The following is a 17,823-nucleotide window of genomic DNA, read 5'->3' on the forward strand; positions in this document are numbered from 1 at the left end:
TACCGAGAATCAAAAGTCTTCCAGGGAGGCCCCAGGGTACTCTGAGTGTCAACACATCATCCAAACAGGATGCTGAGCTGACCGTGGTGTCAGCTGGCACATTTCCCATGCCACTGTAGGCAGGGAGGCTGTTCCAGGCTCTTCTGGTTTCCATGGAATGAGGGCGCCCCAGCCTGGGGTGTCTTCTCTCCAGGTTTGCCTTCATTACAGCAATTCAAATGCTCTCACATGCAGCCGTGGCATCCACAGCACATCTTGCAAATAGCGATATTTATTGAAAACACGATGGGCCTTGAAAGGAAGCCGGCTTTATTCCCACGCTAAGCATCTGTGGGGCTGAGTGATCAGGCAAGGGTGCCCTGCCGAGAATTTGGGGACACCAACGGCCCTTCACCCCTTTCCAACTCTGCATCTGACAGCTGAGAGGTGACACCCGCCCCTGCTGGGTGCCAGGGGGCCGGGTGGTGACTGTGATCACCTCCTTTGGAGAATTTGCAGAGAAGGGTAGTCTTCTGAGGCAAGGTGCTGAATTTGGGTAAATGTGTGAGCAACTGGGAGAGGCTGGAAGCTGTGGTTTCTAGCTGCAGTCCTGCACTAGCTGCGTCTCATCCTTCAGAGAGGAGACCAGCATTGAAGCCCTAGAAAACAACTGACCAGCTGAGCCCTTAGCTCAGATCATAGGTAAATGGACTCCCTTAACCCGCTGCTCTGGAAGGCTGAAAGCTCCTACTTGGGTGTGTGGTACCAGTAAGTCCTCTGCAAATATTTCTTCCCTTCATTCACTCGGGATAGGACCACTATGAGAAATATTAGCCATAGTGGTTGGTCAGGTTCTTCCCAATACTATCACTGGGATTAGGCACCTTCAACCAGAGTCAGAGCACTTGGTCCTTAATAGTTCTCCACCATGATCAAGCTCCAGGCTCCCTTGCAGTATAGTTTTCATTCCCACTGTCTCTGTAGAAGGATTTTTGCTTTTTTTTTATCAATCGTCAGTGGTTTAAAATTAATCTCTTCCTCTTCAGTGGCGGGAGATGCCAAAGACAAAGACATCTCCTGGTTCTCCCCCAATGGAGAAAAGCTCACCCCAAATCAGCAGCGAATCTCGGTGGTGTGGAACGATGACTCTTCATCCACGCTCACCATCTACAACGCCAACATCGACGACGCCGGCATTTACAAGTGTGTGGTCACTGGCGAGGATGGCACTGAGTCAGAGGCCACAGTCAACGTGAAGATCTTCCGTAAGCCCTTCTGTCTTCTCTTGTATCCCGGCGGTGCACTATGTTGGTAGAGGGACCAGCTGGGAGCTTGATGAGTCTCCTATCCACTTTCCTTTCCCTAAATCTGGAAGTAGAGCACAGAGTTCTAGCATGTTCTTTTAAAGGCTCTTTGGCCAACTCAGAGCTAAGGACCTAGGTTGATGCAGGCCATAGCCACCTCCCATGGGCATCTCCCTCTATTCTTTACATTCAAGTGACACCTGTCCCGGGTGTCACTTGAATGTAAAGAATAGAGTGCTATTATGCATCCCCTCTTAAATGATGACTCTTAATTTGGGTTTTCCCTTATCTCAGTCTCCCTTATGGGGGATGAGACCAGTGGCTCCGTGGGATGGGGAAGTTTTATCTGAATACTCTCGTGCCACTCAGAGCAGGCAGTCACCAAAACTCAATCTGTAGGTGGAATCTCATTCTCCCATTGCCTTGTTATCATGCATCTGTGCCATTGGCCGGTGTCATGGTGGTGATAGCTAATGAAACCATATTGATTGCCATGGTATTTATTACCAGTAATCCTGCTTTCCCTTTATCATGTTTTTGAGAATTGTCTCTGAGGTAGGAAGATTGGGTTGGGATATCAGGCAGTGGGAGACAGAAAGGATCCGTGTCTCCTGCTAATCGTTGAAGAGTAGGAACCAGTGTTGCATTTTATCAGCACCATCCTACATAACAGGGAACCCTCAATACAGACATGCCTTGCTCCCCATAGACATCTTTCTGCACAACGTATCATCAATGTAGCATTCAGGCATGAGATTTTGATTGCCAGACAACGGCGACAAAATTCTCCCTCCTCTTGGGCTGGCTGCTCTGCCTGTCATTTTTGGCCAAGTCCAGGGTAGGAGACCCTCTAACACCAGCCTATAGACAGAGGGACTGTTGCCTAAGACTCAAGGCCAAGCAGGATGTCTATAGTGGGACGGAATCTTGCTGGGAGATGTGGCTGTTTTCCCTCACTTGCCTCTTGCTCGTTTTCTAGAGAAGCTCATGTTCAAGAATGCACCAACCCCACAGGAGTTCCGGGAGGGAGAAGATGCCGTGATCGTGTGCGATGTGGTCAGCTCCCTGCCCCCAACCATTATCTGGAAGCACAAAGGCCGAGATGTCATTCTGAAAAAAGATGGTGAGACCTGAATTTCCCACCCACGGAATTCCCTTGGGTGTTCACCTCTGTGGCTTTGAGGCTTTCCAGCCCAAGCTCAGACCCAGTTGTCTTAGAACCAAAGGCAAGGGCTGACCTGCCCCTCTCTGGGGTTCTGGATGAAGCCTGTCTGTTCAGGCAGCTGACGTTCACTCCAAAGGAAAAGGCAAATTTCCAGCAGATTTTTGCTCTTGCCTATCTGTTCCAAGCCAGGAAAACATTTTCTCATTTCAGCTTAAGGCTTCGCCCGCATAAGACTGAGGCTAGGGGAGAGGGAGGCTGGCGGCCAGCCTGCAGATTCCAGAGCTCATAACTCACCGTGAATCACCTTGTCTCTTCCAGTTCGATTCATAGTCCTGTCCAACAACTACCTGCAGATCCGGGGCATCAAGAAAACAGATGAGGGCACCTACCGCTGTGAGGGCAGGATCCTGGCAAGGGGGGAGATCAACTTCAAGGACATTCAGGTCATTGTGAATGGTGAGATCTGCTCTTCTCACTCTCCACAGCTCCACCCTTGGTCTCCCGCTATGGTGCTCTTGAACTCTCTTTGGTCCGTGTAAAAACCGTGTACTGACTTACCCATCCAGCCCTCCCTGGTCCCCCATTATTGTAACTCTGGCTTGCTGATTTTTAAATACAAGTGTCTAGGTCTCTCTCAGCTATGGGGACTTTCACTGTAGCTTTTGGATGTCTTTCAATGGCTTGAAGCAATTTCCCCATGCATTCTAGTGAATTCTGTTTCATCCTTCATTGTCCTTGATATTACCATAATTGTGACATGAGTCCCTTGGTTCAATGTTCAAAGAAAATATTATAATCAATTCAGGCCTTAGAATCATCAGAATCTTGGTCTATGGGCTTATTAATCTTAATTTGCAGTGTCAAATAAACATACCCATGGAATCGATCTGGCATTTACAAGATGTTTACAGGAAATTATGTCAGTACTAAGAAAACAAGTAAATCATGGTTGAATTATTTTGGCTGTTGGTATGTATTTTTTGTCAAATTCTCCCCCTCTCATCCTTTCGACAAAAACAGTTTGTGTAAAGGGTTGTGATGACAATCCCAGATAAATGTCACTCTTGGATGAGTCAAATTGGTATTCATCATATGGCCCCCAGGAGAAGGTATTTCCAGATTTTTCTAGTATAATGGGTATCTTTTAAACAACCAGTTTCACAAGCCTCAGTAATTAGAAATGCATTGATCGATAAAGTATATCATGATAAACAGCTACTCTAAAGTTCAGGGGGATGAGGCGGGGAACAGGGTGCTGGAGACACTGGGACAGCGGGGCCAGGGAGCAGACACTCGGGGGAGGGTGTGGTGCTGTTTAATGCTTGAAACCGTGCCATTAAAAGGATTATAAACCACAGTGCCTAGAATAGAATAAAATAAAATATAAAATATATGTATGGGCTGGAACTGGAGAGATAGTACAGCAGGTAAGGCACTTGCCTTACACACTCCAATCAAGCTTTGATCCCTGGCATCCTTTATGGTTCCTCGAGCACCGCCAGGAGGAATTCCTGAGCACAGGGCCAGGAACAAAGTGCTGGTGTGAATGCAAAACAAACAAACAATAAATAAAATAAGCTGGATGCCATTTTGAAATGAAAGAAGCATTTCTGTAGATTTCCAAGCTATAGATTAAAAACCAATATTATAGATTATTCACATATTGTGGAACATGAGAATGCATGCTTGTGTGTAAATCACTTGGAAATTTACAGTAATTCTTTCAGCACGGTGGTTTTCATCTGTGCACATCATGGACCAGTGCACATCCCTAAGCCTAAATACCATTGAAAAGCACTAATCTAGCACACACACAACTGGAGATCCCTCATTCAAACTCTTGATCCCCACGTCAGGATGCTCTGATTCGGATTCCCCCGGAAGTGCCTCTCCTCCAGCCCATGGGTTTCTAAGTTTCCTCCATCCCCCTGACCTTTCTTCTCTCCTTCAGTGCCTCCCACAGTCCAGGCCAGACAGAGCATAGTGAATGCCACCGCCAACCTGGGCCAGTCCGTCACCCTGGTGTGTGATGCCGAAGGCTTCCCAGAACCCACCATGAGTTGGACCAAGTAAGAAACTGGCTGCCCTCTCATCTCAGCCCAGTGGGGACCTGTGTTCTGCCGCCAGCACAATAGAATGGACATGGATTGTCGGGAACCATCAGCTCCAGTTGCAAACAGGATCTCCTCTGTAGTTTCCTTGCTTCGTTGTCACTTTGTGGGATCAGAACCAGAGGGTGTGGCCTTGGCTGGCCCTCTTTGAAGTACTTGTGGGACCAGTGTATCCATTTTGGACAAATCAGTGGTTTGGGTCTAGCTGTGTCAGGTATTATATGGATGTAAAACTTGGCATCTCTAGTTCCTGCGATGTCTTTCCCATGAACTTACCCTGCATTTTATGAAGATGAACCAAAGAAAGACATGTTTTGAGCTGAGGTAAAAAAAAAAAGTCACAGTTCTTTACATTTCTTCCCCCTGCAGGGACGGGGAACAAATAGAGGATGAGGAAGACGAGAAGTACATCTTCAGTGATGACAGTTCTGAGCTGACCATCAGGAAGGTGGATAAGAATGACGAGGCTGAGTATGTCTGCATTGCTGAGAACAAAGCTGGCGAGCAGGATGCGTCCATCCACCTCAAAGTCTTCGGTAAAAACAGTGGGGGGTCCAAATCATTGCCTGCCTCCACCCCCACCCCACCCCCCATTTCTTCCTTCCCTTCACACTCCATCAACACAAACTGCCTGCTCTACGTCAGAATCTGTCCCAGATGTGACAATCTAGCCTGAACCACCCCTTGCTCCCCAGGAAACAAGGCACCCTCCCCACTGGTCTCCAGTTCTCCCTCCAGTCTCTTCCCCACAAGTGACTCTCCTGTGTTTAAACCCCTCCCTAGCTCCCTAGTGCAACGGGAGTACAATCCTAAGGCTCTTTGCAAGACCACACCTCAGATGATGCCACCTGCCTTCCTTCAGGGCCTCGTCTTCCTTCCACTTGGCTCCCTAGTCAATGCTGTACAATGTCTCCCTGTCCTGTGGACACACCAGGTTTGCTGCCCATCTCCAGACATTGCATTATTCCTCCCAGAGCAGCTCCAAGCTGCCTTTTTCTTATCCACCTTTTCAACCCAACTTTTCCCATGAAGTAGTTCCCGCCTGACTCAGGCAAGCGCAGCCTCTCGAACTCCTTCTGCCACACCCTCCCCACACACTAGCTTTCCAGGTTTACTGTGGCAGCCTCACTGAGCTTCTCCAAATCCTACCTGATCATGTGTGCCTCTTTTTTTTTGGGGGGGGGGTAGGGAGGAGCAGGGTTGTAAGTGTGTGCACTCTGAGATCACAAGGATTTCTCACACGGCTTTTTCTGTCACACTTTGGATCCACCCAACTCATAATAGGCCCTTGGTAAATATTTGTGACGGGCTGGCTGATCGCTTCTTATCTCCCTATGCTTCTTTCTCTGGTCTGCATGCCACAATGCCGTAAGAGTCACAGAAATAGCTCCCCACATCTCTACCCATGTTGTCTTTATAAACTCAGTTAACTTACATCCATTTAGAACTGAAATGCATTTCAACTTGACCTTGAAAAAGCATTCACGGCAGAAAATTTAAAAAAAAAAAAAAGAAGAAAAATTTAGCCTAGTGGCTCTTGGCATTTCTCTGTTCACCTTTTCAAAGAACAGACATGAGCTGGCTCTCTGAATGGTGCTAAGCAGGAAACACGTGGGACAGCCCCACGCACAAGGCTCTCAGGCTGGTATAGGTGCACCTGGGAACTCTGCTTGGGACTGGCTTGTTTTTAGCCTAGTCAGAAGAAGGTATCTAACTGTAAACATGACTTTTGAAGGCCGAACACTGATATACAGACAGACCCTGGAATCACAGATGGAGCCTCTAAATTTATTAAGGATCCCTGGGTTTAGGGCCAGGTTATAGAAAGGGAAAGCCAAAGTTCCTTACAACATCTTCCCTAGTTCAGACCGATCTTCCCCATTCTGATTTCAGGCTTTTCCATTTCACAAAGAAAGAAAATTTCAGGGGCTGGAGCAATAGCACACGTGGGTAGAGCATTTGCCTTGCACGCAGCCGACCCAGGTTTGATTCCCAGCATCCCATATGGTCCCTTGAGCACCGCCAGGAGTAATTCTTGAGTGCAGAGCCAGGAGTAACCCCTGTGCATTGCCGGGTGTGACCCAAAAAGCAAAAGAAAAAAAAAAGAAAGAAAATTTTATGTATTCCCTTATTTAATGGATATTTATTGAGCCCTGGTATTGCTGGACCTCTAGAGGAACTACAGTGATGAGGAAGATACTGTCCACTGGGATCAGAGAGATAGTACACACATGTGAGGTACTTTCCTTGTGTACACCCGACTTGGGTTGGAGATCCAACACTGCATAGCCCCCCTGAGCCCATCAGGAGCCATCACTGAGCATGGAGCTAGGAGTAAGCCCTGAGCACATCAGATGTAGCCCCCACCCAAAAATAGAGGTATGGTCCCTTGATGCTGAGCAGCAGAAAAAATAAACATATAAGCACATACATTATAATAGATATTGTCATTATCAACAATATTTGAGTGCCTGGCATGGGCCCAGCCATTGCTGAGGTTACAGAGATGAAATAACGTGCTCTCAGTCCTCATCAGGGGGGTCAGAGGCTAATGTTGGCTGATGCTGAACTTTTTAATGACATCCCATTATAAAGACACATTATCATAGCAATCTACATGGTGTTTTATAGGAAGAGATGATCTCTGATCCCGTGTGATAGAAGATAGAGAAGTTTTCAAACAGTGCTCATTTTTCACACAGAGGAAGAAGAGGGAGGAGTATCTTAGGGTTCATTTGCCCAGGTACAGAAGCGTGTCCAGCATACTCAGTGGACAGAGATTCAAGTCTGTTTTACTCAAAGGCCTATCCCTGGCATCTAGAGAAGTTCCTGGCATGAAATAGATGCCAATGTTTGGCCAAATGAAGAAATAGCCATTCATTTTTTGTGAATGATGCTTCTGGGGTTCAATTCCTCCGCCCCTCTCGGAGCTACCGAGAGTATCTCGCCTGCACGGCAGAGCCTGGCAAGCTACCCGTGGTGTATTCAATATGCCAAAAACAGTAACAACAAGTCTCACAATGGAGATGTTACTGGTGCCCGCTCAAGCAAATTGATGAGCAATGGGATGACAGTGATACAGTGACGCTTCATGTATGTGTCATGGAAATGTTCTTGGAAACATTTAATTATCTCTTTATCTTTAGGGAATCCTTTTAGTTCTCAGCCCCTTCGAATAATAGTAATCTTGCCCTCCAGGAAGTGAGCAGTGTTCACTGCTGAGCAGTGTTGTGTGCTCCATAAACTAGCTCTCTTGATCCTCGGCACAGTCCTATGAGAGAAATTTCATTTTGCTCCCCGTTTTGCAAATGAGAAAACTGATCACAGAGTTAGGCACCGACCCCAGGATTCAAACCCATGCAGTTGGCTTTTAAATTCATTCCCTGCGCTATCACTGGGAGTTCATTCTCCATGAAATCCAATTTGACACACAGTGTATGCAGATTTCACACAAATGGACCGGTAATGCTGAAATTAGTGTTTGCTGCCTTCGTGCCGTGAACAACGAAGTTGCCCCGGAAATGCACTCAGATCTGTCTTGGCTCTGAGAACAGATCTTGAGTCCTCTGCTAGGCCTCTCAAGGGGCCGTGACTGCCCCTGGAACAAGGCATACCTGATGCCTAGAAAGCCAGACAGGACCCTCCTGCTGTCCATATAATAGACACAGCCCAGGGAAGGAGATCTAGTGGCAAGTGGGGCAGAATTTATCTTTATAATGTCCATGCTCCTCCCTCACCACACTGCCTCTGCTGCATCACATACAACACACACTCACATGCACACATGCATAGACTCATAAACACATGCACATGTGCACTGCACACCACACCACTCCAATCCACTCCCAGTTCCTTTACCAAGTCGGCCACTGGGAGAATATATGGGAGTCCAGTAGAGTAGAGGAAAGTGGCTGGACTCCTGCAGAGACAGGTGAGGAAAGTATAGAGTCATCAAGACTATGTCGAAGCCAGCCCCCCCACTCCATCCAGAATGAAAATCCTCCTCTGCCGTGCCCCACAGGGTGTTTGCACAGCCTCTTAGAGGTAACCTGGCATTCATATCTGGTCTCTGGTCACAGCCTCCTCAAGGTAGCCTGGCATCATATCCAGTCTGGTCACTCTCCTATTCACCTTCTGAACCTCCTCTTTCAAATAGGAGGTTGGTCCTTGGGTTAGACAGTCCCCTCTCCTTCCCTTTCTGCATCGGAACAACCATGGGGGGAAAATAGGGCAGGTTCCCTGTGCATTGGAGATATAGCACAGAGGCAGAAGAAAGAGACCTGTAGCTTAAATGCTACAGACGAGCTCAGAGCTCTCATGGTTTCCAGAAGTGATAGCAGTTAGTATATGAGGGACTTATTCTAAATTAGGGACAGTAGTAATTACACTTGACATCATTTTATCCTAAGAAAGAAACATGTTCTAGCATGCATTGCCCTAGTTATCAGCCAGAAAGAAGCTCTTGTTATGAAGTCAGTGCCTCCCACCTTTAAATTTGGCAATGACTTTCCATTGCTCTTATCCCAATGGGCCCTCCTGAAGAAGTAGTTTTGTCTCTGCTGACTTGTATTAGGCTCCTACCAATGCTCTTGAGGTCTCCTGCTGCTGTGGGTGGACGCGTGTTCTCCTGTGAGTAGCTTTGCTTAGCTCACCCCTTCAATCCAAGTCTGCCTTTAGAAGTTCCAGTGGAGTACATATGGGGGTACTGGAGCTTGGATTATGGTGAGAATGGACAAATCTGGCCCCCGGTTGGTAGGGTGCAATAGAAAAGATAGGGCTTGGAAAAAATACAGAATGCTGTGCCCACAGGCGATGGGTCCCTGGGGCAAGGCCATGGAACATCTGAGGCTCAACATCCCCTGGCAGCAGGTGGAGAACAGAATAAGCAAACAAAGCCAAGGGCATACAACTAAGGTTAATTAAGATGGCAAAAGTATCGTGCAGAGGTCAAACCTGGAGTGATTCTTCTAGACGCTGGTGTGCAGAGGAAAATGTCCTCGAGTCCTTCTGTTTGTCTCCGAATAATTATTTGTAGTACCCTTTTCACTCACGAGACTGCCTGTGTTTGCGACTGGAGCAATAGTATAGTGGGGAGGGTTTTGCCTTACATGTGGCTAGCCCAGGTTCAATTGCCAGCACTGTATATGATCCCCCAACCCATGCTAGAAGTGATCCCCGAGCACAGAGCCAGGATTAAGCTCCGACCACCTTTAGGTGTGACCCCCCTAAAAAATATATTTTTTAAACGTCATGCTATTACTATTCTATTTCCAAGGTGGCGTTTTGAGCTCGGTTATTGCCAATGGGAGTTTTACTTTTCAGGGTACAGAGGGTGGTCCCCAGAGAGAAGCTGTGCTTCCATCTATGGCCCTCTGCAGGTCTTACAAAGATAGCCTCTGTCGATGAGACCTTTCAGAAGAATATGACTTGGACGGACAGTGTGCCCTTGGAGACTGTCTGGAAATGCCATCACGGAGCCCAAATAAGAACCATGCTCATATCACACTTTGTCTTATGCCAGCCTTTCACTGCCAGGACAGAGTGCCTGTGTCCAGAGAAGGTCAGCCAGGATTGTCTAGATTGGATGAGTTTTCAGGCCAGAAACTCCATCTTCCTCCACCGACCTCCAGATGCCCCCCATTTAGTAAACTCAGTGTGGATGACTTTGTGAATCCAACTTTCCATCTGTGGGGTTGTTTTTTGTTTGTTGGGTTTTGGGGGATTTTATGGGGGAGGGTTGTATTTCAGACCACAACCAGTGGTGTTCAGGGCTTATTTCTGGAAAAACTCAGGGGACTATATAGGTTGCTAGGGATCAAACATTGATGAGCCTCATGAAAAGCAAGCACCCTACCTGCTGTAATCTCTCCAGCCCTCCATCTTTATTTCTTAACAGACTAGAAATGTGATTGTCATTTTAGCTCTCAAAAACCTCTTGTTCGGGACTGGAGCAATAGCACAGCGGGTAGGACGTTTGCCTTGCACATGGCCACCCCATTCGATTCCCAGCATCCCCTATGGTCCCCTGAGCACCACCAGGAGTAATTCCTAAGTGCATGAGCTAGGAGTAACTCCTGTGCATTGCCAGGTGTGACCCAAAAAGAAAAAAAAAATTTAAAAAAACCTCCTGCTCAACAGTACTTAATGCTGATTCCATCCTATTTGAATTGGAACCTACTAGAAAAATCCATTTATCAAGATAAATTATCTAGTGCCTATTTATCAAGATAGGCACTAGAGGGGTCTGGAGAGATGGCACAGCAGATAGGGCACTTGCCTTGCATGTGGCTGAACCAGATTTGATCTCTGGCCTGCCCTATGGTCCCCTGATCACCACCAGAGTAATTCCTGAGTATAGATCCAGGAGTGACCCCACAGCATTGCCAGTTGTGACCCCAAAACAAACAAAAAAGCAAAGATAAGCATTAGACCTTCTGTGGGAAAGCCTTGCTCAGCTGGACCCTGTCGGTTCACATTTGTGTTCATTGCCACTTTGGATTGCCAAGTGCTAATGGCTAGTCATCAAGGCAGGATTTGCTAAGCAGACGCAGAGCAGAATAACTTTAGGGAAATATCTGCATGACATGGATAATTTTATACTGAAACAGGTATTTGCAACAGAGAAACACCTCTTTTTATCGTTGCCTTCTGTTTATTAAAGCAGAATCAAGGATCTGAAATTGGAGAATGGATGTGGGCAGTAGTCTGTTAGCCTATTTGGGGTTACTGTCTGAATTTGAATATAAAGAAAATGCAATTCTTTTAAAAATGATCCATAATTCTGATTTATTTATTTTTTGCTTGTTTTTCAAGCCCCGTCTTTTCCTCCATCAGTGAGATAAGTGACATTTGTGCCGTGTTATCTTTTCCCTTCTATGGAAGGTTTAGCAATTTCAAAGTATAATTGTTTTAAATTGGGAAAATTCAATTTTCTCTAATGTTTTAACATTTAGCTCAGCTTTTGAATGCTTGCATTTTCTTGCATTACCCAAAACATTTGGAAAATGAACTCATCACAGCTCATCTCTCTCCCATCCCCGGCCCACCCCACAGCCCCCAGTGAGCTCCTCACCACATTTCCTGACTTGAGTTAATGCCCACACAACTCTCCTAGACATGAAGCAGCCCAGAGTCATTTGGGCTCCTTCCCTTTCCTTCTTTGGAGTTCCACCATGCCCGCCTCCCTCTCTTCATGGACTACTTTCTATCAACATTTCCTTTCAGCCTTTCCTTGGAAGCTGCCTTTGCTTCTGTGCTGTTTGACAACCTCATTTGGGACCACATTACATCACTGCCAGGGTGCTGCCAGCGCTTCCAGATTGCCTTTACACCTCAAGGCTTTCTCCATTTTAAATCATCTTGAATTTTTCCTGATTAACCTTCTTGAAAGACAAATGATGGTTTTCAGAACTCTGATCAGACGCTGTCAGCGGGATAATGCTCAGACAAATGCCTGGATCAGGCCATAAGACTGTCTGTGTGTGCTGAGCACACCCCATCCCCCTCTCTCCAAAGCACAGCACAGCTCAGACCACATTCATTCTTTTGTGGTTTTGGGTTTTGGGGTGTTTTTTGAGGATTTTGATGACACCGGGCAGTACTTAAGGCCTACTCCTGGCTCTGCACTCAGGGATCACTCTCTCTCTCTTTTTTTCTCTTTTTGGGTCACACCCAGCGATGCTCAGGGCTTACTTCTGGCTCTGCACTCAGGAATTAGTCCTGGCGGTGCTCGGGGGTCCATATGGGATGCTGGGAATCAAACCCAGGTCTGCCACGTGTGCAAGGCAAATGCCCTACCCACTGTGCTATCGCTCCAGCCCCTCAGGGACCACTCTTGACAATGCTCAAGGAATCATATGAACCCGGATCAGCTATAGGCAAGCACCCTACCTTCTATACTATCCCTCTATACCCACCTCACATATATTCATCTTTTACAAGTGGTTGCTTTAATATATAAATAATGTTCTACACTTGGAATGACTCCATCTTTGCCCTTAATCTTCACCTACCAAAAAGCTCATAGTCCAGTGCCAAAGCTGTTTTCCCTAAAAGTCCAGTCGGAGAGCCTTTGATTTTGCTCCCTGCCTTCTGCAGCTATTACCCTTGACACTGCTACTTTACATGATCCATACTCTACTATCATTATGGTGTTGTCCAATGCCTTTGATTGGAAGGTTCTGTTGGGATGCCTTCCTTGGGGAAGAGGGACAGGGGGGAGGCAGATCTGCTCTTTGTCTCCCACGGTGACAAGAATAAGGCCCTCTATGGAACAAGCAGATGGCCTTTGCTGAATGGGTGTATATTCTAGCTTAAACCCAGAGAACTAAGAAAAAAAAGATTAAATTGAACTCATAGAATTGTTTTGTCTTTTCAGCAAAACCCAAAATCACATATGTAGAAAACCAGACGGCCATGGAACTGGAGGAACAGGTCACGCTGACTTGCGAGGCCTCAGGAGACCCCATTCCCTCCATCACCTGGAGAACGTCCACCCGAAACATCAGCAGCGAAGAAAAGGTATAACGTCACCCAAGAGTTCCAGGGCCGTGGAATGCAGACTTCAAGCAACTTGAATCTGCCCCATGCCCTGTTCTCTTTGGTGAGCCAGAAAAGACATGGCCCCAGCTTGAATGTTGCCTACTGCCGTGCATCCCTTGCAATGAAGAACTCAATTCCTTGCAAGATTTGCAGAGGTGTAGTGTTACGGGGCACTGTAACAAGTTAGCTGTCTGGGGATGAAGGGGAGAGTGAGTTCTAAACCCAGGGTTATGGAGCTGTGAGGAGCATGGAGAAGCCAGAATCCTGGTGCACCGGGAAATACTATCATCATTTCAAAAAGCACCCAAGGAAATGTCTCCTGGAAGTAATAGGGATCAGACTGAGCCTATTAATGCTTTTCCTTGTGTTTTGTATTCTCATGCTCTACATGCACTATATGCACAAAAGCTTGGTTGCCTTTGTGTTTGCTTGTATTCTTGGTCACATTTGAATATCATTTTGTTATCAAGGCAAAAATAATTAGCAGTTTCTAGATGATGATGACACACTGAGTTCTGTAATTTTCCCCTGCAAATCAAAGAATACTGTAGCAACGTTCCTGACAAATTAAAATGCCTAGGAAGAGTTTGCTCTAAAACACAAAGATTTAGGAACCAGAGATAACACAGAAGTTAAGGCACTGACCTTGTATGTCCCTGACCCCAGTTTGATCCCTGGCATCACATATGGTCCCCCAAGCACCACTAGGAATGATCCCTGAAGGCAGAACGAGGAGTAAGTCCTGAGCACCACCAGGTGTGACTCTAAAGCAAAATAATAATAAAACAGAAAGTAAATAAAAATGGAGAACACATGGATTTATAGGCCACTGGGAAGCTGTCTTTATTACTGACAACATATAAAACTTGTGGTGACCCCACATTATGTAGCCCTTTACAGTTGAGTAGAAGAAGAGAAAGAGACTTGGTTATAAAGCAACTTGCACCCTCTTAGGGCACATATCTGACCTCATCTCATATATCCTGTAGTAATGGGCTTCATTTTGGTCAGCCAAAGCTTTGTCACTTATTTCGGAGTAATGGCCTTAGCCTTAAAGAACATTTATAACGGATTGCTTATTGACCGGAATGTCAAAAATGATAGATCTTCTCTCTTCCCTCTGCCTGAAGGAAACCCCGAAAGAGGGTGAACTGAGAACCCAAAGTGGAAAGTATGATAGATAGCAGAGCCAAATTTGGAATTCACATTTGAGGGCCTTGGATCTGTCTCACTCAAAGAAAAAGAAAAAAGAAAGAAAAGAAAACCTAAACAAAAGGAAGAGAATGTTGCTGTTCAAACCCCTCCCTATGTCCTATGTCCTGCTTTTTTTTTTTCAAGTTTTACCCCCAGAGTCAAATTCAACTTAACAAAAACTCAATTGAGGAACTGCTAAGTATTTTTGAAACTTTCATACACTGCTTTGGTATTGTGGAAACCAACTGGATTAGGAAATGTGGTATTTACTTAGATGTTTTCTTTAAGAGAAGTGGAGTTAAATCCTCCGCATAGATTTTAGGTTCCATTGTGTGATCGTGGATTGAATGTCCATTACAGGGCTTAAGCCACAGGGCCGCATGGCAGATCTTTCTACATCAGGCTGGAGAGTAGATTTGTCCACAATGGCCCAGTGAATATCTTTGACCTACAACAAAGGACAGAAATAATATCTACCTCAAATGAATGATGCTTTTCAATTCTATATCTTTTTTTTTCAATTCTATATCTTTTTAACAGCCAAGCTAGACCAGAAGGGTTATAAAGATTTCTGTCCACCTTGAATTCTTTAGTAGGTGGAAACTCAGGCTTAGACCTGTGAACTCATTTTTATAGAATGAGAATAAATAACCAGGCATAAGTTCATACTCATACTTACTAAATATTGAGAATCAAGGTGTCTGCTAGAAATTGTCTGAAGCCAGGTAGGCTAATTCCCTTTATATGTGATTCAGTTATCAGGATAGATCATTTGTGTCATTTGCAATCATTATTTAATAAGTCCAGCCATTTAACTTGGTTCGAAGTTTGGGTTTTGTTTTGCTTTGCTTTGGCTTGGTTATTTTGGTTTCTGTTAATGTGGACAACCTTCAAGTTTACTTGAACTGACGTTTCTGGAACATGAGTCAATCAGTATTAGAACACATCTCCCATCTTCAAATCAGCCAGTCACGTGACATCAGATTTACATATTTGCTAAAAGGAAGCCCTGACAAGAAAAGTGCTCTTAATATGAAGTATGTATTGCAATCTCAGAGACATGATGTCCAGCTTATGCCATGATTGCTAATAGTGATGCCGAGATGCCTCTTTGTGGTCCCGTTGAGTTCCAGATCATAAAATTCACTTCTCCTTTGGAAACTGCCGCTCAGGCTTTCCTCCATCTGAGGCTGCATTACCTAGAGCAAGGAATTGTCAAGGCCATCAGTCACTGAATTGCAAGAACACAAGAAAATCCTTTCCTCGTTCAAGTTGAGGTGATGTGCTAGAGAGAGAATAGACAGTTGTGCCTCACCTGGAAGGTGAAGAGGCCTCCTAAGAATTAGACATGAGACACCAGGATCATTGAAGTCTGGGAGAAAGAAACTCCAGCAATCCCCTTAGGCTTATGTGTGGGTGGTCCTTGCAGACCCCTTGACAGTCCTGATGTTGCACCCTCCCCCTCTTCCTCTTCTCTGTCATTCCCTTACCCCTCTGTCCTCCTCCTCTTGCCTTCACGGGCAGGACATTGCTCTGAGTGCCTTAGTGCAGGAACAGCTGCATTAGCCCGTTAGCAGGTTCCTCCTATTGAACTTGTGGTCAATTAAAAATGCTCAGGCCCTATTCTTTTTTTTTTCAATGAACTGCATTCAAGTCACATATCCCTTATTCTGTTCTTATGCCATTGTTGCTTAGTCGATCATGCAGAATCTTTATATTCATTTTTGTTAAAATTTGTGCTTTTCTTCTGGCAGCCCAGTGTTTTCCAATGGGGTCATGATGGCAGTTTGGGAAGTTTCTTCCTTCTCGGAGACTGTCTTATGCATTGCAAAATACATGAGTCCCCTTCCACCTCAATGCCACAAGCCACCTCATCATTGTGATGTAAAAATATTGCCACCTCAAGCACTCTCTGGCTTGAGAATGACATTATTGGTTAAACCATCTTTGTAACCCATCAGAACTAACTTTTATCAGAAATGCTCTTATTTCAACTCATAACTACCACCCCCCTTTATTTTTGTATGTTAAAGGCATTGAGGTCTAGGAGTCAGTGGTGACTCAAGCCCTACACATCAGATCCAGTAACCCTCCCCCTAGAGTTTATATTAGTTATTGCTTCCAATGTTAGATGAACTCTTGTAAAACCTCTGTATAAGTCATGGTTAAAATGTTGACTGTCAAAGGGACAAGGTAAAGCACTGAATCCTAGGAAGGCCACAACTTCTTCCCTCTGGGTCCTTGCATCAGAAGGTAGAGCATCTCATGCTATTTTGCTCCTGCGATTTGATGCCAAGGGAGGCACAAGGATTCTCTTAATTAACTTAGTTGCAAGATAAGCAGACTAACATGCCACTGCTGGCTCACACTTGGATGTGGCTGAAAGATTGTATCAGCCTGTTAAAGCAACTTGGTCCTTTGTTTCACTGTATGGTTGAGTCTAGTCTCATGATTTTAAGAAGGTAAGGAAAGACTTTTGACTATAGATATATATATATAGAGAGAGAGATACAGATATATATAGTGGATTTCTCATGAAATCCTGATGTTCTTCATTTTAAAATGAGGAGGGGCTGGAGAGCTAGTAAAACAGGGATGGTTCTTTCCTTGCATGAGCCGACCTGGTTCAATCCCCAGCATCCCAGATGGTTTCCTGAGCCTGCCAGGAGTGATCCCTAAGTGCAAAGCCAGGAATAAGCCCTGAGCACAACCAGGTGTGGCCTCAAACTTAAAATAAATAAATAAAATTTAAAACTGGGACAAAAAAATAAAAAAACGGTACTATGAGCCTGAATGTCACACCCTGTGTTTAATTGTTGTCTGCTGATTTAGTCCAGTCAATAGTTTTAGATTGATTGTTCTTGTTTTGTTTTGTGGTTTTTATTTGTTTGTTTGTTTGGGAGCCACACCTGGCAATGATCAGCAATTACTCCTTACTCTGCATTCAGAAATCACTCCTGATGCATAAGAGAGTAGTGTATGGGACTCTAGAGGTCAAACTGGTCCCTGGTTGTTTTAATGGGCTGTTTCAGCAAGTTGAATTGATTTCACTCAACATCTGATATAGCAGGGCTGAGTTTGGGTCATCAACACCATTACTGTAAATCATATGTCTGAAAGTGAATCCATCTCTTAGTGGCCCCTGTTAGGTTGACAGATATATTTGAACATCAGAAGGGGTCAGTTTATCAATGTACATGAAGGTTATTGTGATACTCCAGATACCAAGAAAGTTGTGCATCCACTTCCTCACTCATCCCACCAAATTCATTTTACATAGTGCTGGGTACTTTAATGAATGTTGCTAACTCCAGGTGCCATTTACATATTGAGTGAGACCTCTAGATGGTGATTTGCATAATATAGCCCTGGCAGAACGAATCCACTCTGCTTATTTGAACATCTCTTCGCCTTTTAAATGACAGGTAAAGAAAGACATTTGAAGCCTTAATGTCTAAGAGAAGGGTCAAGAGTTGAAATGAGAAAGATTAATAGAAAATATAAAAAGCCTTTCACAGTCTTGCAACTT

At 45.1% G+C, this 17,823-nt stretch overlaps 1 protein-coding gene across 18 annotated transcripts in view; it reads left to right on the top strand.

The window, feature by feature from the left end:
- The window catches only part of NCAM1 (neural cell adhesion molecule 1), a 321,021-nt gene that overhangs the window by 251,470 nt on the left and 51,728 nt on the right, over positions 1-17,823 (top strand). For all 18 annotated transcript variants that reach the window (XM_055130835.1, XM_055130836.1, XM_055130839.1 and 15 more), the window contains exons 3-8: positions 1,026-1,244; positions 2,263-2,406; positions 2,767-2,904; positions 4,400-4,517; positions 4,929-5,095; positions 12,937-13,079. In XM_055130835.1, coding sequence (XP_054986810.1) covers positions 1,026-1,244; positions 2,263-2,406; positions 2,767-2,904; positions 4,400-4,517; positions 4,929-5,095; positions 12,937-13,079 — 929 coding nt within the window. The remainder of the gene's footprint in view (positions 1-1,025; positions 1,245-2,262; positions 2,407-2,766; positions 2,905-4,399; positions 4,518-4,928; positions 5,096-12,936; positions 13,080-17,823) is intronic.

This window comes from Sorex araneus, chromosome 3 (genome assembly GCF_027595985.1).
Source record: "Sorex araneus isolate mSorAra2 chromosome 3, mSorAra2.pri, whole genome shotgun sequence".
Classification (NCBI taxonomy): Eukaryota; Metazoa; Chordata; class Mammalia; order Eulipotyphla; family Soricidae; genus Sorex; species Sorex araneus.